At 39.4% G+C, this 27,108-nt stretch overlaps 1 protein-coding gene and 1 long non-coding RNA gene across 12 annotated transcripts in view; both read right to left on the bottom strand.

Moving 5' to 3' along the window:
* The window catches only part of LOC106964263 (pleckstrin homology domain-containing family A member 7), a 147,284-nt gene that overhangs the window by 35,435 nt on the left and 84,741 nt on the right, over positions 1–27,108 (bottom strand). For 9 of the 11 annotated variants that reach the window (XM_015059665.1, XM_015059667.1, XM_015059666.1 and 6 more), the window contains 4 exons: positions 21,505–21,622; positions 14,242–14,346; positions 12,191–12,263; positions 9,014–9,114 (listed from right to left, as the gene is read on the bottom strand). In XM_015059665.1, the coding sequence (XP_014915151.1) occupies positions 9,014–9,114; positions 12,191–12,263; positions 14,242–14,346; positions 21,505–21,622 (397 nt within the window). Of the gene's footprint in view, positions 1–6,255; positions 7,883–9,013; positions 9,115–12,190; positions 12,264–14,241; positions 14,347–21,504; positions 21,623–27,108 lie in introns of those variants that run through there. The other 2 variants (XM_015059675.1, XM_015059676.1) reach the window with 1 other exon arrangement.
* Positions 92–2,773, bottom strand: LOC106964265 (uncharacterized). Its single transcript, XR_001428362.1, has 2 exons — positions 2,186–2,773; positions 92–2,146 (listed from the first exon to the last, which is right to left on the bottom strand). It is a non-coding gene; the product is annotated as an uncharacterized LOC106964265 (long non-coding RNA).

Here is a 27,108-nt window from a genome sequence, read left to right as displayed (position 1 = left end):
AAGAAAATGTCACAAAGAAAAAGCTGCATCGCAAAAAAAAACAAGTCACAAAGTAACAACAAATACCATAATAACAAATGTCACAATGCAACAAGAAGAAGCCACAAACAAAAAGCTGCATCACAAAACCAACTTGCTATTAAGTAACTGATGCCGCAACACAACAAAAGTCAACAAAATAACTGAAGTCACAACATAACCAGTCACAAACTAACAACAAAAAATCAAAAATCACAATGCAACTAATAAAAACGACAACACAACAACAAAAAACCAATGCGGAAGTTATGATCTGACAGAAGAGATGCTAACAAATTTAGCATCACTTCCGATTTAGCATAATTTCTGTTTCAGAATAAACAGAAATTATACTAAGGCTGCGTTGTTCTGAACACGGCGCGGGTTTCACTGTTATCTTGTAGCTTTTGCAGCTGTGCTGTGAATTTTTTCATTGTCCCCTCTGGGCCACCGTATCCATGGGCAACTTGGTTCCTTCTCTGATTAAATGCTCTCCTTACTGAGTCTTACCATTTAGACGGATGGCTTTGGTGGGTTTGACGTTATGGATGATGGATGGTGTTTATCTTCACAATGCTATTTGTTCACTAATGCTCTCTAGCAAACTTTTAGTGGCATATCCATCAGTTGTACAGGATTTTCCTTTTGTTTCCTTCTCTAGAATAATGCATTTATAATTGTAATGTGAAAATATTCAAGGGATATGAATTATTTTGCGCAGTGCTACATCTGTAAATGGATGTTGTTCTGTCTCACATCCACACCTATTTTGTGAATAAGCGACACGTCGCTTTTGGCGGTGCTAAATGTTACAGTATTCCTCCCGTCTTTTCCTCCATTGTCCCAAGTGGCTCCAAAGAATTATTTCTTGCAGCTCTGGGTTCAGAGCCATCTCTTTTATCTCCCAGGCTATTGCACAACTGAGAAACCCACAAGAAGAAACTGTTTTGCAAAAGCTACTCCGGTTGTGTAGGTGGAAACGGCAGGAAAATAAAAAAAAAACAGACAACGCAGCACCGAATAGAGATGGAAAGCAGGGGAGGGTGTTGAGAAATCTTCTTTTTTGAAAATCGGGAGTGTTTACGGCTGCCGTGGCAACCAGCTCTTCAAAAGAGATCTGCAGCCTCCCCGTAGGTCACTGTGCCAAGTCCAGAGAGGAGCCTCAAGAGGTGGATACCAAGAAGCTTTCTGATTGAAAATCCATTAAGAATTGATTACAGGCTGAGAATATTCCAGCTTCACCACTCGACGTGATGCCTGTCTACTTCTAACTAACTTCAGGAACACGAGAAACACGGCACAAAACAAGCAGAACCAGTCGGAAATTTAAGGAAGACCTTCTGTGTAACAGCTGCTGATTAATTAATAGTCACTAAGTGCTTTGTATCCTTGATAAATAGGTCTTTGTTGTAAATGTGGGGTTATTAGTTCCCCTTAGAAGCCGGGCTGCACTTCACTGAGCCTAGCTTTTTAAATAATCCACTTTCCCTTTTCCTTCCTTCCTTCCGTCCTCCACCGTCTCGGCCGCTGAGACCAGCAGACAAACGAGAGTCCTCTCTCGAGAACAGATGCATGTAAATGAAAAGTAATTAAACATAGAATCTCCCGTACTCTAATTCCTTCTCTGAATAATGAATGCAGGACAGCGGGGGAGTTGTACAGCGTTTGGATCCACTTTGGCTGCAGTACAGACATTTTCTCTGTTCTCCGGTTCAGATTAGAAGACGAGCGCGTTTCAGCAGCTTGGCTTTCTCGTCTTTCAGTGAGCAACCATGCCGAACATTACGCCCACACGGACGCTTTTAACGTACACACCAAACACTGGTGGATAAAGCAGACTGTCGCCCCTGCTGTGTTACTGTAAACTCTAAATAAACCCTGGCAAAGGAGCCGACAAACGCGCATGCGAGCGCCGTGCTCGTTCACGTCCACTTCTTACAGAGCAGCTGCCCCGGCCGCTCACGCAAACTTAGCCCTGATTACGAGAGAAAAACGCTTCGATATAAAGCTCTCTGGCTCAGCATGCCCAAAACACGGGCTCTGAACCCGACACTTCATGATGTTTTGGAGCTGATTGCGCTGCTGGATCGACCCAACCGGGACTGGATAACCTGGAAAAGCACGCCTGCTCTGTCAGGGTGTTCAGGTAGGCTTCACATCCACGCACTGACAATTAAAACTGGGCAAAGGTAGGATTTAATATCTTGTCTTTGTCTGATGATTGTTATTTTTGAAGCTCATTTATACATCATCCCTGACAGGTTATGTGAAAACCTGCATTTGAAAGATAAATCTAAAGACCTTTTAAAGACCTTTATGAATGAAATTTAAGACCAGTTTCACGACACAAATTTACAGAAATGTACACAAATCTACAGTATTCACCATCTTAGTTGTACGTTTTTTTTTACACAGAATTCACCTTAGCATCTTATGGGTTGGCAAATGGAAATTAGCCAATAGCTAATTTCTATTGCTACTGGAAATTAGCCATTGCAAAGCCACAATTTGAACAGCTGCTTGTTCAAATGTATTGATAGCCAACTGTCAATACATTTGAACTTACCCATGACAGACGCAAAAAAAAAAACTTAGCTAGCAAAAGCATGCACATTAGCAGCTAGTTAGCAGTAGCCTCAACCGCCTCAAAGGCAACAAAGACATCTGAGCATGACTCAAACTTTAGTCTGATAGAAAAGAGTTTAAATGATCAAAATTTAAGACCTGTGATTAACATATTTAAGGCTAACTTAAATTTTTAAAATAAATTTAAGACCATCATTTTAGATATGCTAATTTAAAATATTTTAGGGATGCGTGATATGCTCCTATTTTTATGTTTTTGACTGTTTCTTCAGTCAGCCAAAGGTTCATCTACTACTGACTTGGGTGAATATTTATGCAATCTACTTATTTTATGTGAAATATTTATTTTATTTTATTGTTATTTTTGTTTATTTTTTTATTTGTGGAAATCAGTTTTCACATTGACACGGGGTGTTTTTTGTAAATGTTTTGCCAACTCCCTCTACCCCCCCAAAAAAAAAATCAATCAATAAAAAAAAGACTTTTAAAAATTTATTTCTTGACGTAAAAAAGGGCAAAACATCCAAAGTTTTAAGAATGTATTTTGGAGGCACTTTATAAAAACACATCTTTATAATCTGTGAAGTGTATTTTATAAAATAAAAAAAAAACAACTAAAAAACTAACTCACTTTTTATTCCTTGAAAATTAAAAAGGAAGTTATTTAATATGAGATCTCTATATCTACCCTTTTGTCAACATACTATTTTGGTGTTTGTACCAAAGACAGTTGTAGGCAATTTCTACAACATTGGTGTTTTTCTATAATTTCAAAGCCATTTCAATAGAACTGCTTTTTATTGCAGGCCTCTTTTCTATGTATGGGCCCAACATTTCAGATTGTTTGGCTAAAACAGATGTCTGAAAACATCAGGATGCTGCCCGGATAAAAAGCACCAATAGTACGAATCACATTAGGGCTTGTTATCTCCAGAAGCCGAGGCATATTAAGTTAGATCAGAAGGCAGAGGAATGGGAAGGAGGCTGGTTAGAAATTACGTCTCAAACACCAAAAATAAACTAAACATTTCAAGGAAAGCAAAAGAGCATCCTGAGGAAACAGCTGTCAAAGCGCGCCTCCTGACTCTCCATCAGCTCCCCGACAGATGGCCTCTTATAGCTACCGAGACAGAAGACCGGGCGAAAAGTCAGATGTTTTCACACGTGCAGCACCGCTGTACAGAGGCATGAACGGATATTTGTACTGTAAAATGTTGCACATGTAACTTTTTAAACGCCCTAACCTGACCTCAGCTCTGAATGTGCTTCGACTTTAACACGGAGGAAGAAACAAAAGTACTAAAAAAACAAAAACACAGTCAAAAAACAGGCACATGCGCCAGACACCTTCAGCAGACGATAAATAAATAAATATTAATAATAAAAAACCGAGTCCGTGGCCGCCTTTATCAGGAACGCTGAGAGGGTCGTTGAGCTTTGAGTGCGCGCGGCTAACACACCCACACACCGAGAGCTCGCGCCGCTCTGTTTGGATGCGCGTGGGAGTTGGTGACACTTTTAAGTCGGGTTTCTGATTATCTGCCTCAGCACCAGTTTTGTTTAATTGTGTTTGATGAAGCAGAGACAAAAAAGGAGAACAAAATCCCACCGTTCGCTCTCTGTCGTTTTTTCTTCTGAGCCCCGTTTTTCACAGGAACAAGCCTTTATCAGTTCAACCCTCTGTGTCCTTTCAAACGCTTCCTCTCATTATTTTCGTTTAGTATTTTCCACTCTGAATCACTTCCTGCCTTTTTCCGTGTCCACTCCTGCCGCAGCCTGAAAATATCGCTTACGTCTCTCTCTCTCACACACACACACACACACACACACACACACACACACACACACAAAAGCTCACAATGGTGCTCAGTCGTCGCTTTCGGACAACCGCTGACAAACTCTCGATTTTTTTCCAGGCGCTATTTAAAGAGTCGCTTGTGTTCTCACCGATAACCCACAGCTGCCAGAGCTCCACAAAGCTCCGGATAAGTTACCTTCTCCCCAACCTGCCACCACGAAAACCGGATTTAAACTGGAAGCACTTAGACGGAAAGCTTGTTGGTGTTTTTGGCTCTGCACGGAAACAGTGTCTGGTGTGTAAAAAATATTCATGTTTCAGCTCAAGAGTGCAAAAACACACAGAGATTCCACGTTGTTAGCCAAAATGGAAACGCTTGGAAGCACCTTTAGCAGCAATAATGATGATAATGTTCTCTGTATGACCTTATCATCGCCCACATTGTGGAGGAGGAATATTTGCTCACTTTTGTTTCTGCTCCTCTCGCTTTAAAATTCATTTTAATCCCAGTTTAATTTAGAATGTTTTAATTAGCCATGATAGCATCTTGATTATTTTATTTTCAGCCATTTTTGTTATGGATTTTTCTGCTGTCCTGTTAATGAGCCAATTTGGGCCAAGCTTAAGGTGTTGGAGTGGACCAACTCCCCATTTGACTTTACAGTTCTTCGGTATTCAGTATTTGGTGCTCTGGTTAAAACAAGCCCTCATCATCACTGTCCACTACTGCATTACAATGGAATGACGTGTTTTTGCTGGTGTGCTGTTTTTATGACCACGAAAAACGGTGGTGAATGAATGTTTACTTTGGACAACAACAAAGTAAACATAAGTAAAAGAAAATAGGTACATCAGTCTGTGGATGTCGGACAGTTAACTGCTTGACAGGAAACAGTTTTCACATCCAACTGTTTTGTATGCGACACCGAACCGATGAGACTGACGAGGACTGACGCTCTCTGAGCCGCTCCAGCTGCGTCTCCATCACAAAGGTGCGCAAAACTTTGTCACTATTCCACTAGTGTAGAAAAAAGCCTCCGTGATTTTGCAAACGCTGCGTTTTCTTTAAATAAGAAACACAATTGAAATCACATGTGAAAAAGTGTCATTCTTCTTTAATCTCCTGGGTGATAAATTGATTTAATCGATTAATCAGATTTTCTGTTTTAGAAGATTTCATTGTTGGGGCAATCTGGATTTTTTATTCATCAATGCTCCCCTTAGTCTACCTAAGCCACCATCTTGAGTAATATAAATATGACCTAAATATAAATTAAATTCTATAAATACAGGCCGTATTTTTTCAAAGTCCTAAAATATCAAACCTCAACAAAAGAGACGTTTCTCATTAGCGTAACTCCAGAATATAACAGCTTTCTCATGTTCAGATTTAGAACTACGAAACATTCTGTGTTCAAGTTTTACTTTCTTACTCTTTCCCTTTCTGCTACTTCCCAGAGAAGTTGAGTGACAAGTTACAGGCAGCAGATCTGACAGAAGAAAAACACAGTGGTCTGGCCACACAGACAAACACCAGGAAGATCCATTATGTAACAACAGGACAAGGTGAGGTAAAAGAGTCAAACGACGATAACAATGACAAATGAAATCAAGATAAGGCGATAACACAGACAGTCAAATAAAACAGCCGAAAACAAACACGCTCCTCTGAAGACATGCATCAAAAACACAGGAATATACGCAGCCGTTGTATATTCTCCCATATTTATAACCAACAAAACCACAGCGACAGCAGGCGACAGGGATGAGGAAGGGTCACATCTGGCCAGAGAGAGAGAGGGAGAGAGAGAGAGAGAGAGAGAGAGCCGACACCACAGCAGTGGAGTGAGTACCTATTTATGGGCGGGCTTTCACTGGACGGCTCAACACACTCACAGGGAGGGAGGGAGGTCCCAGCCAGGCAGCCGGCCAACGGCAACAAGAGAGGGGAGAGGGTTCGGTAAATAGAGGGGCAGGGGGAGCATGGAGGGGTGTGGGGAGCAGGGTGTGATATGCAGCTGACCGTGGATGTGCTGGAGATGGAGTTTAATCAACAAATACAACCAATCAAATGTGTTTGTTTTTCATTGTAGTGCAACATGGCGACCTCGTTCCAACCCCCTTCTGCTGTTTTCAGCATCAGAGTGTCTGGAAATCCTGCTGAACTCAAACTGAGCAGAGTTTGGTGGACATGAACCAGATTCGTGCAGAAAACCTCGTAGGCCAAATGAAAGAAACCCAGGCTTCACAAAGCAGACAGCCGTTTCATTTTGTCGTCCCCTGAAAGACTTTGGACTTATTGGATTCAGGGTGTTAAGGTGAAATTAAACAGGCAGTTTTAGCACTTTATAGGTATTTGATTGATTTAAGAGAGCTTTACCTTTAAGAGATGGTAAAATTGAAAAAGAAAATTGGATATATTTTAGGAAAGGGGAAGAGAAACAGCAATACTGTCACTTTACTGGGAAAAAAGAACACTAAAAAAGATACTTTATTTTTTCTAGAGAGGCCAAAATAATAAGTAAACTCTCCAATATTTGACCTACATTATAAGAAAATAGAAAAAAAAAACACACACAATTTAGAACCAAAGAATCCAGACGACTTGTATCTTTCGTTGCAGTGATTATACATGAAAACTTAATATAATGATAGAAAGAAAGCACACCTTTAAAAACCTTTGGTTTCCACATTTCAGGACCTTAGAAAGTTCATGTAAATGGATCAAAATTGAACCTTAACAGATTCCACACTGTCACAAAGTGGAAAAGCGTTTTGTGTCACGTTTGCCTTGTCGTGAACAGAACTCAGCAGACAGATGAGCAGATGATCCCGTCCGGCCAGAAGTATAAAACACCATTTATCTCAGGCTTTAATTAGGAACAAGGGGCAAAGGCTGCAGGTGTGATTGGCTCTGAGCTTTCTGTGCCAAGGCGTTACCACAGCAACTTGTCATAACAACTCGGGCTGAGGCAACCGTTTGGTTTTTATGGGCTTTCACCCTTCGAACAAAAACAGCCGTGACATGTAGACCCTCCCACATGAGTCTGGATGGATTCGTAGAAAAACGAGCATCTGCTCATAGCGCTGTCAGGCTGAACTGTAAAGACAAACAACAGTAAAAAGAAAAAGCTGCGCCTCGGGGAGCGGAGAGGCTTCCTGCCGTTCGGTGTCGACAGAGACACTGACAGACAGACAGTTGGCTGTAATGGACGCTGCTCCAACAGGTGGGGGGGAGGGGCAGGTAAAGATGTGATTAATAATCCAATCTGTGAAGCACAACTAGAATAGACTAAACACATGAATGCACATAAATGTGAACCTGTGTGATAAACCACAAAAATATCTCTTTATGGAAATGCTTATCTATCCGTGTGTTGCAGAGACATGCAAACGTGTCTTTACCTCCTAACTTTCCCCACATTTTAACACATTAGGACATCAGTGTTTTATATTTGAATTTTATGTGAAAGAACAACAGAAAGTAGTTCATAAAAATGGAACAAAATCAATTTGTATTCAAGCCTCTTTACCCTAACACCTCAAAATATAATATGTTGGAATGAAATACCGTCAGAAGTCACCTAGTCAGTAAATACACTCTTCCTGAGTTTCACTTTATCTTACCATCTACTCTATAGATCTTGTTTTTATTGAAATGTGGAAAGAAAAAAATTTGAAAAGTATCAATTTCAATTTTCTGGCCCATTGTCGTTCTTTAAAAAAAGCCTGACCTCCCCAGTCTGATTTTGGCCAAACTTGATTTTTGTTGTTTGAAAGTTAAAAGCCAACAATACCAGTAAAACAAGACAAATTTACTTTTTTGAGAAGAAATGTGGCAAGAGGAATTTGAAAAGTTGCTACAAAGTTTGCAAAGTTTTAACTAACCGAGAGCATCAATAAATATCAGTAAATATGATAATGGACGCTGTTTGGGGAATTGAAAAGTTTGTGAACCCCTGCACTAAAACACTTGCTGCTGTAATTACAGAAAGTGTTTCTACAGCGCATGGACTTTAGGAAGCTAGATCCAAAAGCCACACACTTAAAATCCAAATAAAAAACATCCAGGTTTGTGATCATAACATGACAACATGTGGAAAAGTTCAAGGGTTATAAAGGGCAATTTGCTGTATTGTCGTTTAGCATGAGCTTCTCAGGCTGAAATGACAGAAATAACTCAGTGGAAACTTCTCAGCTTTAAATAGCAGGAAGCGCACATGCATTTTATCTCAAGTGGTTCCAGTCGGAGGAAAAAAAAACATCTGTCAGTCAGGATGGAATCACTTTCAACCGGCGGTCATGACGCACAGCATCAAGACGGTTTATTTCTTCTTGTTGACGTGAAAGAGAAACCCTGCGATTCCTTTTTATCGCCGCTTTTGAAGTTTTGATGATTTCATTCAGTAAATTGTGCGCTAGCCGACTTGAAGAACATTAGAGAAATGATGAGCTGAGAAATAATTGCTGCTTATTGTTATTACAACGAAACAACAAAACATTTTCATCTTAACTTTAAAAGAAAAACACAATCACATTAGAGCAAAACAAAACAAAAAAAAGAACTACCAGGCAGCATAGAAAGAGTGCTGACAACAAAAAGAGGCGTACCTTGAAGGCATACTTGCGGCTGATGTGATCTTCGGGGCCAACGGGTGAAATGACATAGCTGGGCAGAGGAATACTGCCCAAGACCGCCTCCTCTCTGCTGTCTGCAGAGAGAGAGAGGGAGAAAGTGAGTGAGGGAGTGGATAATCAGGGTGGGGTAGGTGAGGGAAAACAGAGATAAAGATAGAGAGGAAAGGAAGGGGCAATAAAATAAGTATCACTCATCACCCTCTAATTTCACGCTCCTCCTGCCACCAGCGACACGACGCTCTCATGCCGTCGCTCCATGTGCCAGAACCTAAATGAGCAGCGGAGTAAACGCTAACCATCCACCAAACATGCGTTTCTCCAGCCTTTGACCTTTAACCTTAACTCTAAACTTTTGTCTCAACGCCTAAAGCTGTTGCTTGGGGAAAGATGTTCTCACATTTTTAAAAATATCGCTCTATGTTTACAACTCTGTACATGTTGGCTTTCCACTCGGTATCGTCTCAGAGAATTACTACGTGTGTTTGCATGTGTGTGTGTTTGGTGTGTGTGTGTTTGCATGTGTGTGTGTTTGGTGTGTGTGTGTTTGCATGTGTGCATGCGTGCGTGTGCGTTCAATGATTGCTTCATTGTAAAATTCACTGCTGATATGAAGGAATGTGCGCATGCCACATGTCCACATCTCCGAGTGTTTGGATGGACGGTGATAAGGTGACGCTGTAGATTACACGGGCAGTTGGGTTGAAAATAATCCAAGGTCGTTTGGAGGACACATTCCCCACATGGTGGACGAGACGGTGGGAGCCACCCTACACACACACACACACACACACACACACACACACACACACACACGGAGCAAACCTGATCAACTCGGAGTTAAATTAAGAGTTATCTAGTACCTAGTTCCATTTACTTGAATAACTTGAGTACTTTTTAATTTTAAGAGCCTATTTTTTTTGCTGCTGTTACTTGAGTAAGATGTCTGGCTCCTCTACCCACAGTGAGAAACTTCACAGACCTGCTGCGTTTGTTAAAGTTTCAGAAGATTTTTTTTATTGAAAGAAACTAACTTGGACAAATGTTTCTTTTGCTTGATTTTTTTATTTTAGAATTATAAAACTTTACATTCTGCTCCATCTGATGATGCTTCATCTGTTACTTGAGCTGCCTTTTTACCAAACAAAAAAAAAATCTTTTTGCCTGTCGCAAAAAGATTGCAACAGGCCTTACTGAGGCCTGTCGCAATAAATTAGTTATTGGCATGATAACGTAAAATAAGCTGAATACTTTCCATTTGTGTGATTTATCATTTTCATCTTTTCTCTCTTTTTCTACCAAAAACTGTATGATAAAAATCTTCAGCCCCTTTCTTTGGAGGGCAACTTTATTTACAGAGACTTCATGACTCATTTTATTTGTTGCTTCTGTTGTTTTGTTTTGAGGCGGGCTCTGATTGGTTATCTAATGGAACTGGGAGCACTGGGAGAAGACAGATTATCTGTCTCATCATGTCATATGGTTACGACACAGTAACAGTTTCAACAAATATGTAAAAAAACATAATTTTTATAAAAGTTACACACCGCAGCTTTATGAATTATTGAAGTACTTAGCTGTTTATGATCTTTCTTGTATTTTATTGTTTAAAAAGCGACAAATAAAAGCAAAAACAAACGAAATCTAGAGCCCTAATGGAAACCAGTACCCACGACATTATAGAAAGACCAACATGCGTTTGTGTTCGTGAACACACGAGATGAAAGGAAATGACGAGCGTACCAGATCAAGACTTTTCACTTTGAGAGCAGAAACCTTTGAACTGAAAAGAGACAAAACTGAAACTGTGGCGAATCGATGCCACCCCGCTGCCGAGGCGACTCCCAAAAGGATCAGTCAAAAATATACGGAGATGGCGAAGGAGCGCGCAGAGAGGCGGATTAAGACAGGAAGAACGACAGAGCCCAGCGGTTAGTGTGTGATGTGTGTGTGTGTGATGTGTGTGTGTGAGCTCTTGTCACATATGTGTTTCACTAGGAAAAATCCAATTAAAGGACGCCAAGACTGATTTACTGCCTCCTTCGTCAGTTCCACTTCACAAAAACAATCAGAGCATGTCAAGCTGTCGGCACTTTTTCTACACAGTTCATACAAAGTCAAATTTGTGACATATATACTGTTTTTTTTTTATTTATTTATTTTTAATTTAATTTAATGTAGATTGACGCACAGAGTTCTGGACCAAGTTGGTACCATCACAACTAATCACTGACAAACGCAGGCATTTGCACTTGCAAAGTTTTCCAACTTAAAATTTCATGACCGATCTCAGCAAGCAGGCAAGTGATAATCAGAGTATAAATAGTTTTATCAAGAAATATGAATGAAGGATTAAAGAGAAACCGGCCGCGGAATCGGACAATTTTTGATTAAGTTAGCTATTTTCATTTTTAGCAAGTTGGGGGAAGTAGAAAAGCAACACCGCAAGAACACAACATGTTACCAATTATTGTCTAGTTTCTAGAGTAAATATCTCAGTACACTTGAAATAAGACAAAACTAACTTATAAGAAACTTTTTAGCAAGAAATAGAAGATTGTTTAGAGTAAAAAAAAAAATCCTAAATATTGATAAAAAAAAAAAACTAGCTTGATTGGCAGATGAAAAATGTTAGAAGTGAAATAAATCTGGAACTAATACTTCCTAAAAAATAAACATTAAAGGAATATTTACTTAAACAAGCTCTTACATCTTGCTAAAAAGTTACTTGTAAGTTAGTTTTGTCTTATTTGAAGACAAAGCTAAATATTTGCTCTTCAAACTGGATCAAAAGTACTTGGTAAGATGTTGTGTTTTTGCAGTGGATTGCATGCTTCCAGAAAGGAAATTACATATTTCTTACGGAGGCGTGTTGGCTGTTGGTTCCGACTGCTACTTTTAAACAAATAACAGGAAATTTGGTGTATTTATGCTCTGTTCTTTCCTTTTTTCCATCTAACTTGGCAAAGTTGAAATACTGTCTAAAATTCCAGCTTAAAGCTACAGATTTTTCCTTCACCACGTTTTTTTATTTTTTGGTTTCCATTGACACCCCTTACTTATTTGATCATCAGTTTATTATGTTTTTATAGTTGTATACCGTGTAAAAAACAAACTGTTTTGCTCATGCTAGGTCTTGTTGCACAGACTCACCTTTGTAGTAGAAAAGGCAGAAATCAGACAAGACAAACCACTTCCTCTTCCAAAGGCGCATCCCAGAGCTGTCCTGCAGAGAGGAAACAAGAGGCAAAACACTCATGAATTATAATAATAATAATAATGATAATAATAATGTACTGCAAAGTCCACAGAGTGACGGAAGCAAGAAATGATGGGAAAAAAAGGGAGAATTTGTGACAAGACCAAGCAGATATGGAGAGAAACCGCCTTTATTAGAGGAAAAGTGAGCCGGACACGAGTAGGGAATGTTTACAGGCTCGCTGCTTCGTTCCGCTGCTTGTTTCATCCTGAATGTTCGCCTGCTAAAAATGGAGCCATTTAAAGAGGAGAGGTGACACAGCAGAAGCAGAAAAAAAAAAAAAAACCCTCCAACCTCAAACAAAGTTATAAATACTCTTCCCATTTGCTCAAAATGTAGAAAATGTGTTGTATCTGCGGTGTGGGCAGATGAAAGGGATAAAACACACTCTGTCCCACTGGCCACAGGGATGCTGACCCGAGTGTGAGGTCCGAGGCGTTGTAATTGTGATATAGGTGTCACGCATAGTGATGCGTGTGCCACTGTTTGCTGCCGACTTGATTCTCGTCGTCTCGCTGTTCGCATCGTAGCGAGGCCAGGCGTCTTTCCGGCGGGGCGGTGCCGAGCGCCGGTTATTTTAAGGAGAACTTTAAATAAGCAAACACTCTCCAGTAATATCCCAACTGCGATCAAACACCAGGTGCTCCACATTCCTAAAGTACACAGAATAAATCAGGGAGGAGTAAAAGTGGGCCGCGGAAAAAAGCCGAAACTTTACTGACCCAACTGGAGTGGAATTTGGTGGAGAGGGGACATCTGTATAATAATAATAATAATAATAATAATAATAATAATAATAACACAGGTGTAAAGGGATAATAATACATATTTCTCAGATTCGCTGCTGGTCAAGATGGCGATCCAATCAACAGCAGCTTGACCCTATATCATCATGGTTACAATGTAGTCCAATCAAAGTTCGGACACCAAAGTGTGGCCCGAGAGCCATTTGTGGCCCTTAAAATTATTTTGTTTGACTGCTGAACTCAAGAATGGTAAAAAAAAAATTTGGCCAACAAAATAGAAAATAATTGATGATCCGAAAAATGTGGAAATTAGCAGTCTTTCTTTTAATAAGACAAGAGTCTGAAAACTTTATGTTTTTGAATGACATAAATTTCATAAAAACGTTTATTTTTAAAGATGGCTTGTTGGCTGTGGTTATTAGTGATACAGGTGTCATGATATGCCTATATTATGACATAGCTCATGGCTCTGGGGTTCCCGTTATTTCACTGCTTTAGCATTTCCTGCATTTGAATCTGCTTTTTTTTTCCATACACAGTTGTGCAGTCTGCTGTGAGATATTTCAACCATGCATCAATTCCTACCAACATTCCACAGTAAGTATCGGTGTTAGTTGTTGGCAAACACTGCTAAGCCCAAAGATACTGCACAAAGATATCTATAATCCAAAGAATGATAAAGGAACGGTAAAGACTAACCTTCATAAAATTGTCAGACAAGAGGGTGATAATAAGATGGTGCAAAAGCACAATAATGCTCAATTTCTTTCTCATTTGGTTATGTAAAAAAACCTGTCCAATTTCATCCCAGTATTTTTGTGGTGATGATGTAAGCAATGACTCAAAAAATACAATTTAAGAAAATCTTTGTTGGACATAAATCAGATATAGTCTGACAGGTTTCACCAAATGAAATTTAACACTTTTTTATAAATGAAATGCAACACCTACATTATGACAAAAATGTACAAAAGAAAATTTTGTATTTTATAAATAGTGTAAAGCATTTTTTCCCAGAATGCAACAAGCATCTTATGGTCTGGCAACAGAAGTGAGCCAGCGGTGAAGACATTAAATCTTCCTGTCATTAAATCTTTTAATTGTTCCTTCTTCTCCGTCTGAGTCTTTCCAGATTGAACTAAAATAAGTCTCGAACATGAGGAGATGGACTATGATATTTGAGCAGGGGGGTGGTCTACCTGTTTGTACAGCCATCCTCGGACCACCACTGGGACGTTAGGATTCCTCTTGATGGATTGCTCTCTTTTCCCAAAGTTGTGAGTCTTCCCACTGGATCGAGATGCCTGCAACACACAAAACCCAAACAACCAGGGATAATTCAGTCAGTCAAGAAACCTTTCCATGGCATCAAGGTAACTTAAAAACAGGCTCTTAAACCAATACAGTAGATAAGCACGTGCATTTTAGCTCTAAATGCTAAACTTCTGTATCTAATCTGTGGTTTAGAAGTTGAGATTAAAAGGAAGACATCCGACTTCATCCGAGTGGGACATAATTGGCGCTCTGCTCTTAATCAGAGCATTCAATCTCACTTACAGCAGCCCAGCACAGGCCTTCATCCACGCTATCATTATCTTTTTTTTTGATACCTCTCCTTTTCTGCCCCAATTGTTGCCTAATTATAGTCATTACTTGGCGACAGACAATTTTCTACCTGATTTCTGACAGTGACAGTCACTGTTGCTATAATATTTGTCAAACAAAGACAAAACCTCTCTCTCCTGGGCGAGAAGGAGGAGGACTGAAGTGAAAGTCAGAGGTTTACATATCTCTATATGGAAAAGTACATAGAGGTAACATCAAAGAAAGCGAGTCAGTAACTCTGAGAATCAATGGTGACTGCAGTGTATTATATTGTATGTCTCGCAAAAGTACTTATACCCCTGAAATGGTTTCAAAATTTCATCTGCCTTTTTCAAACTTTTGTAAATGGCAAAGTCTGAAAATTTGTACAACCTTCTTAACGACAACTTCAGCTAAAAGTCTTTTGGGCTACACCTTAAAACCATTTTTCCCACCCAAATTATTCCCGCCATTCAAAGCAAAACAGCTGAACCTCAGGCATGACTACGTGTTCATTTAACAGGTTTTCAAAGGATCACTGGGCGAATAGACAATATTAAATCAGTAGCATAAAATGATAGGAGGTTTGCAAGTTTGGATAATTGCCCTGCGATGGACTGGCGACCTGTCCAGGGTGACCCCGCCTCTCACCTGTTGACAGCTGGAGATAGATACCAGCACCCCTGATCACCCCAATGGGATAAGGGTGCACTACTGGCTACTTGGCTGCTTCTCAGCTTAATGTTCTTCTTTCCATTTTCTGATGTTTAAATTGGCTTTTTCTGATGTGACCTGCCTGCTGTGTCCTTTGGTCTTCATGATGCTACTAATGTTCTCAACAACCTCCTAACAGCTGAATGCTGAGATTAAATTACACACCATCTACTGTTTATGTCACTCCCAAAGGTAATTGATTGAGCTGAATTTTATTTAGGGGTATTCAAGTAAAAGCGTCTGTATACAAATTCATTTATTCATTTTTATTTGTACAAAACTGCTGACAGGAAAGCTTAGTGAGTGACTCTGAATACTTGTCTGTCGGCGGTGACAGGCTCTGGTGATGATGGATGAGGCCAACATGCTATGTATATGAAAGATAGCTGACAAAGAGCAGGCATTCCTTGCTAATAATAGCATGTGAGTATTGAAGTGCCTGTATCCTCAACAGATATAATTTCCCTTGAGAAACTCACTTGTGCGGCTGCAGTGCCTTCACTGAGATTTAAAAGAGAATCAACTTGTATTTTGTAAGAATCCAAATCCAAAGGAGAGGAGACAGCAAAGAGGAGGGTTAAAGGAAAAACGGAATTAAATCTAAATAAAGTGAAAAAGAAAAATGAAATGACAAAACCGAATCAATCATCAAAATTTAAGCTGTTAAAGTGGTTGACGGAGAATCGTTTTACTCTGATTTAAAGTCAGTGTATTAACATCAAACCAGATATTTCAGCTCTACTCGAATTGGTTGTGAAGTGGATTTATGTTCTTTACACAGCAAAATAAATGTTTTGGTCATCTACAGACAGTATAAAAACTTTACACACGTCACTGATATGAAAAAGGAACAACATTGTTCCAAACACTCAACCCTGAGGAACTCCATGTAAAAAATCCCAGCAACTACCAATCGGCATTGTCTGTTTAGAACACACTGAAATGTATTTTCACTCTAATGTACAAAAAATTAGACTGTCTGAGGAATAAAGAGTGGAAATTATTTTTATTTCTAAGTGATTGGTGATTTTTTTAAAATATCTAACGTTTTGCAGGTTTTTTGTGGAAATTTTATAAATTATAGTTTGTGTTATTTTTAAAAAAAATTTACTTAGGTAATACTTTAGCAATATAACAATAGCTCAATACATCCTACACATGTTATCTAACTTGTACACTGATCACAAAATGACTTATCTAAGCCTGGCACGATTAATTTTGCTGGACGATAAATTGTCCCAGAAATTATTGCGATTAAAAAAAACAATATTGTTTTGAGATCATTTTCAGACACCATCATGTAAGTTTGGTTTCTTGAAGGCCAAAAACTTTAATTTTGTAAAAAAAATAACTTGACACTAAAACTGAAAGAAATTTCAAATATTTAAAATAAAACGTGATGAGCAAAAACACTAAGGAAAACAGAAATAAAAAACACACAGCAGAGACCATAAATGAAATGAATCATCTAAATAAAAGTTGCCCTTCAAAAATGATGATCAGAATGTAAATTGTAGAGCTCAATTGAATTCATCATGCGATTAATTGATTAATTGCTTATAGTGACAGGCCTATAGTATTCTAAAATCTCAGAAGAAAAACTTCATTCCCCATCAGAGCTGGAGGTGAATGTTTGTTTGATGTGAGCGTGAATGTCTGCTGTTCCACAGCTGGAAAGAAGCAAACAGACTCACTAATTAGAGCGAGGCTGGTTGGCCAAGCGAGAAGACAATACACACAGAGACACTACAATATCGCCATGCGGTAAATATTAAGCATGTTCATGTGGCATGCTTTCCATTGCTTCTATATATGTGTGTGTGTGTGTGTGTGTGTGTGTGTGTGTGTGTGTGCAATGCGGAGGTCTATTTTTAGGCTAAGGGTAATTTTGTGGAACAGCCACTGGTCCCTGCGGCGCGGCAGCATTCTGTCTTGTAGGTGAGTGACTGAGAGTCTAAACAGCTACTTATTATGTGAGTGGCACACAATTAGGCGAGCTGAAAGCCAAGAGGGACCGTCCCGAGACCACACCGCTGCCAGTTTAATTCCCCTGGGCAAAGTAATTAAACAAGAGTAATGCCTTCCCGTCCCCTTCAGAGCTCTTGTTTGTGATGCACTTACAGGAGTCGACCCTTAATGTGAATCCCGACCCGCCAGCTGATCGAGGGACAAAGAGAGGCAGCGTGGAGGGAGTCTGGCTTCCTTTAGCAGACAGAGTCACTGGCCAGGTAGCTTCTTGTACAACAAAATAGAATATGCAGGTTTAAAATTTTGGGTTAATAAAATACTAAATTATTTTTGAGCTGATTCGTAATTCCTCTTGGCCTCTACATGTGTAGATGAGCAAAATATAACAGGAGTTACACTTCTGTAGCGTTTTGGACTCAAAAGGAAAACCAATTAAAAGTAGACCCTCAGATGTATGTTTTGATTTTCTTATCTGCATCTCATGAGCTATTATCTCACTCTCTTCGAGAGGTGACGGGAACAGAGAGATGATGAAAAGAAACTCATCTGTCGTAGATGCAAAAGGCTCTTAAAGAGCTTCACCTTGAGGCTACAGTAATCATAAAGAATCTTCCTATCTATGGCAGCTTAACCAAAGATGCATTTTACGCAGGTATAAACGCAAAGAAATAAAATATGTTTATTTATAGTCATAATTATTAGCTAAATAATCAGACAATATGTCATATTTACTTTAAGCACCCGTAATGCCGAGGTGAGTGCAGTACAAGCAGAACAACTGTGTAGCAAAGAGATCAAGTAAATTATTGGGTCTAGGCTCTGCTACTTATAAATATTGTAGAAATCGGTAAATTTATCAATTATTCTGACAATTGATTAATTTGCTAAAAAAAAAAGTGGAAAACATTCAGCTGATTTTCCATTTAACATTTTTATAATATTAGAAATACATTTAAATATGAAACTAAATGATTAAATTGATTTTTAAGATAATGAAATTCACATTTTATTGCCTAACATGCAGCAGCATAGCATTCCTTTAGTGAGTGCTTGCTCATTTATAGCAAAGTATAGAAGTGTAACTACAAAAATACTTCAAACAGCAATTTGTGAAAAGGCTCAATGTCAGTGTACAACTAATCTGCTGAGTTTAATTTTTTTGATTGACGCATTAATAATTGGCTAACAAAAGGTACTTAACAGAAGATTTTTTTTTACAGAGTTTGAAGTTGGTGAAGCTAAAATAATGGCACTTGAGGAATTCTAGGCAGAACATATTTACATTTATTTAAATCTTAAATGGAAAATCTTGTCTTAGTTATTACTTTGACGGTGTTATTCTTTAGCAAATGGCCTTTTTTGATACTGTGTACTCCTGTTAACAATTAATTGATAGCTAAATTAGTTGAAGATTATAGCCATAATAGATTCATCACAATTAATCGTTCCAGCCCTAACTGGGTCATTGTTGCCACATGAAGTATGGCATTCACCAAAATTCCACATGGCGCCTTTAGATCGCAACTACCAGGCCGTAAAATTTGTCAACATTCCCAAAAAATTCTGTGTTAGCCCAGATTAGCTAAAGCATTTCTCTGAAACTGCAAATGTAAAATAACTGGGGTAAAACTGCTTTAAGAATAAGCAGCTGCCCTTTTCTTCATTTTTTAAACCATTTCATGTCCGTCTAAAAAGCTTAAAAGTTTAATATCACTGATGACCGCTAAGCAACTAGTCCAATTCGATGGACATCTAAATCCTAAAAACGTCTGTCGTTGACAGCAGAGTCCGTCTTTCATTTGATTAGACGCTCGTTTCACTCGCATCGCCCAGTCTTTCCCAAAAAGACTTTCATATTTCAAATATACAAATTCAGGTCTCTGATGTGTGTCTACTGTCATTCCTGGCTCCAGAAACACCCAGATGGAGAAATTCAAAGAGAAACGTTTCAAAGCATTGATGATGGAGCTTCTTAAATCTGTTCGTTCCCGTCCCATCAAAGCCTCCCGTAGAAAGGCAAGAAGGACGAGGCTGGTGGACTTGATCTGTCTCCATGCACCAGTTTGCATCTGACACCCAAAGTGACAGTGTGTGTGTGTGTGTGTGTGTGTGTGTGTGTGTGTGTGTGTGCGTGCGTGCGTGTGTGCGTGCGTGTCCGGGTTTTCTCCGAAACAGGCCGTCTTTAAAATACTTTACTCAAATGAAAACAACCATTTTTAAAAGTAGTTTGATACTACCATACCATCAAAGCTAAAGAAGAAGCTAATAATAATAATAATAATAATAATAATAATAATACCATATCAATAATGATGATGTCATTGTATCACAGCATTTAGAACCAAGAGTGATGGTCCAGGCTTTACATCAAGACTACTTAATCAACCAGCAGTGTTTTCTGAACAGTTTCACTAACTATCAAGGGAACTTTGTGTTGAATCTTTCTTTCAGCCATCTGACTGGCAGTGCACATTGGCCATGCAATGACTAATTTTGCATGATGATTAACTGTCCCAGTAATTATTGCTCATGGAGCATTGAAACTGCATTCCTAGATGAATCAATTGGAAAGCAATGCAAACTTTAAAGGAGAAGTGACTTCATATAAAATAAAATGTGCATCGCTTTTCATTTTTAGGTCTTCGTGTTACATTTTTGCAGTACTCCAGCATACATGGCAAGTTAGTAAACATAGTGACAACAGGTTTAACTGTTTAATGTGAGGTAGTTTTTTTTGGTCAAATTATCTCTTTTTTCTAAATGCTTAAAGGTAAAAAGTAGATAAACCAGGTACTACGTTCAACATGCTTATTTCTTAGGCTGAAAGATGTTATTTTTAAACAGTAAGGCAGGGGAGCTGATGAGGCTTATGAATGCACCAAAACAAAACAAAAAAAAATAAAATAAAATCCAGAACATGCAACAGGGACCCCTACATGTCACTTTGATTAATCCCATTCCCAGATATTATGAAGGCGGCTTTAGCTGAGGAGAGAATTGTGACACATTACTCTCGGAGGGGAAGTGGGTAATTTCTGTTTCAGCACACCCTCTGATGCCTTGTCAGGGGAGGAATAGATATGACTTATTCAGACGGCAGCTTTCAAATCGAGATGGCGGTGCGCTGCGTGAGAGGGGATACCAATGATTCATCTTCCTCTCCCAGACAGGCCTCTTTCTCCAGAGTTGTTCTCGTCAGTGTGGGCTTTATTTTACCGCCATCTGATGACAGGCAGGGGAGTGATGAGCCAGAGCACCTGGCACGGCCGCGGGGCCGATAAAACACTGGGCTTGGAAGCCGTGATTGGGCGTCTTGATGGATGTCTTGTCATCTGTTGCGCCTTACTCGATGACACGAGTTCAATGTGGGTCCCGCGGCACCTGTTGACGGAGCCGGAGAAGCTGGAGAAAACGGAGCCGGAGACGAGGGTGTTAAAGCGTAAGAGATAGAGTAATAGGAGCAAAAAGCCTCGGCGGCATCTCTGCTCGGCAAAGACGGAAGGGCTCAGGACCTACGCGTGATCTGAATCAGAGAGCTTTAACTTCGAAGCTTATTTAGGAAATTCTGTGACGTTCGCAGCGAGTCAAAGTTTACATTTATTTAACCTTAAGTGAAAGTTAATAAATGTGCTGTGGTGTGTGCTTTTTAAGCACCTCACAGTTTTTGGCAGAAATCTGACGCCGTACATGAAGCAGTGAAGTGAGCCTTTATATTAGACATCACAAATTCACATCCACACTGTTTTTCGAACTTCCATTTGGGTTTCTAAAAACAGACGAAGATATCAACTGAGCTGCACCATTTGTAGCCAACTGGGAATTTCAACTGCAGTAGCCAGCCTCCAATCCAGAGAGGGCAGCACTAAGACAGCTTAAGACCAAATATTACAAGATTAAACACTTTAAAATGTCACAATTTGTACAGCATCAGATGACAGAACCTTATAGCTCCATTTATACAGCTTCTCTCCACAAACAAAAAAGCTGATTTTGGGTTTAGTTACTGAGCCTCAGATTTCTGATCAACATTCACGTCCAGCCGACGTAAAATTCTCCAATTCGAGGCACCTGTTGATTTCTCCGTGTCGCTCTTTGTTATACGTGGACAAAGTTACAAACATCATGTTCTGGCCAACCGGAGAATGTCACAAAAACAAGCAGGTATCTTATAGACAAGCACAGACATGCCCACCAACCTTGGAGGCAGAGGTGGAGTCCACGGTGGAGGAGGTGATGGCGGTGGAGGCCTCACTCACAGTGGTGCTGGAGAGCTGCTCAGCCGTGAATCTGGACATCATGCGAGGACCCTGCGACCTGCGCATACACGCAGACACACACACACACAAAGGAACAAGTGTCAGACTGCTCTGCCCCGGAAATAGACAGCCGATTAATTGAGCTACAATCACACTTTTGGTTTATGGAATGTCGTTGGTCTGCTTAATCTACAAGTGCTCTACAAAATTCAAGCTCTATCTGCTTTCTAGGTTGTAAAAGCCATCCCTCCGTGGCTGGTCGACAAGCAGCAGTCAGTTCTCCTAGTCTGGAAGCAAAAGCGGCTGCCAGTTTGAATATCTGGCTGCCAACCTCTCACACTGCGACACTTAAAGCGACCTGACGGCAGGATGTGTCACTCTCACGCTAAACCCACACACACCTTGAATGGCAATGAATGGAATCTTTCCAATGAATCCATTTCCTTTTTTGTACCGACACATTAGTGTGAATAAATTGCCTCAAGCAGCTGGCGCGTAACAGGAAGCGGATAAATGGACTGTAAAGTAAAATACAAGAGCGCACAAAGCAGCAGGTCGTGGTATGTAGCTTTATATGCTAAGCTAAAGCTAATCCAGCCTTGAGACTGGAGAAAAGCAGAGACTAAAGACTGCTTCACAGGCTTTACAGAACAGACAAGACAAATGTAAGCTAATGAAACACTGGATTATTGTCTGCCAAGGAGCAAAGGAACCAAACATGGCAGATCCACAATTCAGTTTTTATGCTCCAACAAACTTCTTGAAAACTGCAAAACTACCAAAACACTGAGTAGCTTTAATTAAAAAATAATAATAATAACTTTAGATTCATAATTGCTGGAACACTGATCAGTTTATTTGTTGTATATTTCCTCGATGATTTAAATGATGGCATTTGATAAAATGTAATGTATCTTAATTGGTTACTGTGTTATGGATTCATGGTGCCAAGTGGTTTGAACTGCCTTGTTCTGAAATGTGGTATACAAATGAAACTTGACAAAGTTTGACTTAAAGTGTGATGATAAACTATTGACCTCATCAGCATTTCTTTTGTTTTTGCTTTTTGTCAAACATAGATGTTGCAGATCATCAAACTAGACTGCTTTCCAATGACGTAAAAGCTAACCAAACTAGCAATGGGCTAATAGAAGTGGCTCCACCATCCTTGGCAGCAACAACTTTCACACTGCCACTGACTGCCTAGCAACATCTAAGACCACAAAATACTTGGGTGTACTTCGTTCTGCAGAGGTCTGCGACTTGCGACGGACTCAAAACGGACGACCACCGGACATGACCATGCAAAGGTCAATTGTAAGACCACTTAAAGGTTCTCCGTGTTGCACAGTAAACAGTGCTCACATTGAATAGTTTTGTATGCGACACGGAGCTGATGAAGTTGTGCTGGTGCAGAATGTGGGAGTCTTTACTGCCAGGCACTTCAACTCCAGTTACTGAGGGCCAGAGTCCTGCAACCCTTACATGTGTCTTTGCTTCAACAAACCTGAGTTAAATCATTGGGTCATAAGTAGGACTCTGGAAATCTGACTGAGGAAGTAACTGAGCTTTTTTTTTTTATTCAGCTCTGTTAGCTCAGACGCATCAACAAGTCGCAGGAAGAACCAGAGATGAAGACTCCAGTTTTAGTCAGTGAGAGCATGACTGCAGTGGCTTTACTACTACTTACATTTAATAATAATGATGATAATAAGGAGAGTTATGCCTTACCTGTCTATTTCTTACCCTGCTGCTCTATCAGAAGCTCTTTGGATTTTTAATGGCAACATTCTTTGCCTGTGATTTACCCTTTGTATCGATTTTACAAATCAATTATAATCAACAAAATGTGGTATTTTTGACCAAAAAAATGTCAAAAAAGAAAACATTTAATGTCAATGAGAAAACATAATTTCTACAAAATAATGACAATGAAAATATTCAACATAAATTATGCTGAATATTTTATGTTGGGTAGATTCAACAGAGCTCCAGAGAATTGTAGTCACATCACAGTGAGTGGATTGGAGTGAATATTTACGCAGTCACTTAATTATTACTATCATTATTACTTATCATTCTTTTTTGTTTTTTAAACAATTTCCACTTTAACAACAAAGGGATTTTTTTGTACATTTTCTGGTAAAAAAAAAAATTAAATTATGCTGATTCTGCCAGTAGCAAAAAAATGGTAATGCATGCGAGGAGGGAGTACTTTCTATAGGCACTGCACTCAAAGCCTTTTCATTTTTCACCGACAGTGACAAATGAAGTTGGATGTTAGTTAGATCTTTGACGGAGAAAAAATACTTTTTGAGTTGCAGTTAAATTTTCATCGACGTCCTTTGATGTAGAAAAATCATATACCGGAGAAACATATAATTTTTCAACCAATTAAAATGCACAGAAGCTTTTAAAAGCCATCTGCTAAAATCTGCAATGCCATTTTTTTGATGAATAAAGTTGTCAAAACAGGCAAAGAGATGTAAAAACCTGAGCAGCAGAACTGCCAAAAACAAAAAGGCAGATTTTTCAGCCTAAGCTGAAGTAAAGCTTCATTTGAGCAGCAGTGTGTGTGAGGGAGGACCGAACTGTACAGATGCAAGCTACCGGACAATAAAAACGGGATGCTAATGGCTAGATGTTTCTTTATGATGCTGACGCCCCCGAGTCGTGCTGCACAATGGTCCAACGTTTCTTTCTCTATGATAAAAAGCAGGGGAAAAAAATAGAAAACTAATGGCTGATAAATTGTACCTCTGATAGTGATTGATCTGTTTCTTCATTCTCCATGTTCAGGGTGGAATTAGAAATAGAAAACTCTCTCTCTCTCGCTCAAAAATATGATCTGCATTGATCGATTATCCTTGTTTCATTAAAACAAATATTGGGTATTTATGGATGTTTGCTAGAAATAATGTGACAAAAGTACAGTTTTTAGGTTTGAAGCATTTTGATCATCATCAGTGCATTATAAGCCTGGCGGGCCATCATGCTTCAGCTGCCCTTCCACCAGGCTGGGCGTTTATTTTAAAGGGGCAGTGTTAGGTAAAATAAACTTTTATGAGTTTTACATCATGCTATATTGTTATTCCCTCATCAAAACATACCTGAAGTGTTGCTTTGATTCTTTCGTGTATGTTTGAGAAATCCTTTCATTTCCATGGCAACTGTTGAGCTGTGCAAAACGCCTGGGTGGACCTAGCTCCGCCTTCAAGATGCAGCTCCTCCTTTGAGTTGGAGTTTCTAAGCTTCTGCCTCACAGAGCAGCTCTACCCCTCCAATTCCCCACACTCAGCTCCTTAAAACTAGCCAGCAGCAATTAGCAAACACCTGGTAGAACTGCACATCTGCTGAGCTCATTATAGGAGCTACTTCTCAGTGAAATGCTGGTAAAAACGTTCTTAAAGGGTTAATAGAGGAGCCATGTTGTGATGACTTCCTGAAGGCGGAGTTTTAGAAACGGCAGGAGTTTTTAAAGAGACAGAGGCCCAATTTCAAGACATTAAATTGTGTAGTCTAACATCTAGCTAGGTGTATAGTTGACGCAAGCTGCGTCGTCCCTGCCATTGCCCTTTGGCCTCTCAAGCTATTTCCAAATTATGATGCCTGCTTGTGCGCCTCTGAATTGGAGGCGAAAGACAACTTCCTGTAGTAAAACAGATGAGACTTTAAATATCGGCATGGGGACGGCTGGCTGAGCGTGTCTGATTAGTTTGAAAAGTGAAAACAAATGGTTCTGTCACGCTCAACTCCATCACAGATTTGAATATAATTAGGCAACAAAACGTTCCTCTCTCGGATAAATTCAGCATCACTTACAGTTTCTAGTCCGAAATCTTGTCATAACCTGGACTGTCTTATTATGCCTTCTAATTGGGAAACACTTTTTGTGTAGAGTTTTAATTGTGTTTTCCTCTTTAGTATCAGCTTCTGCCTACAAATGCAAAACTGCTGCGTGCCGCAGTGTGGGAGGACATTGTCCGCTGTCAGGAGGATTTCATGCAAACTTTAAAAAAGGTCAAGACCTGAAAAGTGTAAACGAGTTCCATTTTTTCTAATTTAAAGTTGAGTTTTTTGTGTAATTGTTTTAAATGTCAGGGTTGAGTTGGCGGTTGGTAAAGCTCGTCCACCTGACAAAAACAGAACCGGGATTGGTTGGAGGAATCAGAAAGTTCCTTACATCATCGCCCGAGTCTGAACGCACTCGCTTGACTTGGTTCATCTTTACAGCAGTGCTAACGCACAGAGCCACTAAAACGCTGCATATTGTCTAATTAAAGCACACAGACACAATTAAAGTTGCACAATAAAATAAAAAGTCTTTGGTCACAGAGCGGTTCGGGTGCGGCAGCTTTGATTGAAGTGGTTTGCACAACAGGATTCTGATTGCAGAGTCTGAGGAGGCGAAATTGAATTAGTTTAATTTACCTACTTCCTTTTCTTTCTAACTAATCTGACCTTTAAGCATTAGGCTCAGCAGTGGGCTGAACTGGTGTACACAGGTTCAGACATGTGGTGTTTCTATTCAGCAGGAAATGGACCTGGAACATTTACATCAGAAAGATTAAATTAAAAATATAAACTGGCAAAGCAAAGTCCCTACAGGCTTTTACAGTAGAATTCAATTCAATTCATTTATTTGCTGTTTTAAAGCTGCAGTATGTAACTTTTAGAAAAATATGTTCTTTACATATTTGTTAAAGCAGTTACTATGTCAGGACAGCTATTATTGCTGTCTGAAGAAATGAGAGGCTCCCAAACAAGAGGAGGGTCTTGGCGCTGTCAATCACTCACATGTAGACGAGTGTGATGGACAATGTGATGGACAATGCTAAGACCCGCCTCCTGGCTGTGATTGGTGGTGCATTTCAGCAGCCAGCACTGGGTGAAGGCAGAGGGGCTCAATGTTTTCACAGATTACAACATAATGATAGTTTTAACAAATATAAAAAATATTTTCTGTAAAAGTTCCATACTGCACCTTTAAGACTTAATAGCATACACTTGAAGACATACAGCCTAAGCTAATTTATATTGTCTGTCCCTAGATGGGCTTTTAGTTACATGAAACAGAACAAACATAATAAGAAATTTAAAATACAAACTAAATATTAAAATGCAAAACTAGTCAGAAAAATAAAAACTTACAACAAAAATAGAAATCTGGACATAATTAATATCTTTAAAGCCAGCCAGACTGCAATTTCAGGTAGGGATGTATGATATATCGGCATCAACATTGGTATCAGCCAATGTTAGTCGATTTTAAAAAATATGGGACAAGTAAAGCTGGATATTAACAATCAATGTTTATTTCCATCTGATTGTGCTGTTTGTGTTTCAGGACAAACAGGGCAGAAGGTTGGCCAAGCGGTGATTGTTCGGTCATATATCGGTAAATACTGGTTATCAGCCATAGAAACAGTAATAGTATCGCATATCGATATCGGACCAAAGTTTCATATCGGTGCACTACTTTCAGGCAACAGTCTGTGGTCACCTTATGTTATTAGCCAATGTAAAAAAACTGGTTTGGAAAGC

This window comes from Poecilia latipinna, unplaced genomic scaffold, assembly GCF_001443285.1.
Source record: "Poecilia latipinna isolate Pla-1442-1.1 unplaced genomic scaffold, P_latipinna-1.0 Scaffold1648, whole genome shotgun sequence".
NCBI classification, from domain to species: domain Eukaryota; kingdom Metazoa; phylum Chordata; class Actinopteri; order Cyprinodontiformes; family Poeciliidae; genus Poecilia; species Poecilia latipinna.
Note: the sequence above shows the minus strand (reverse complement) of the source record. Positions and strands in the feature narration are given on the sequence as shown.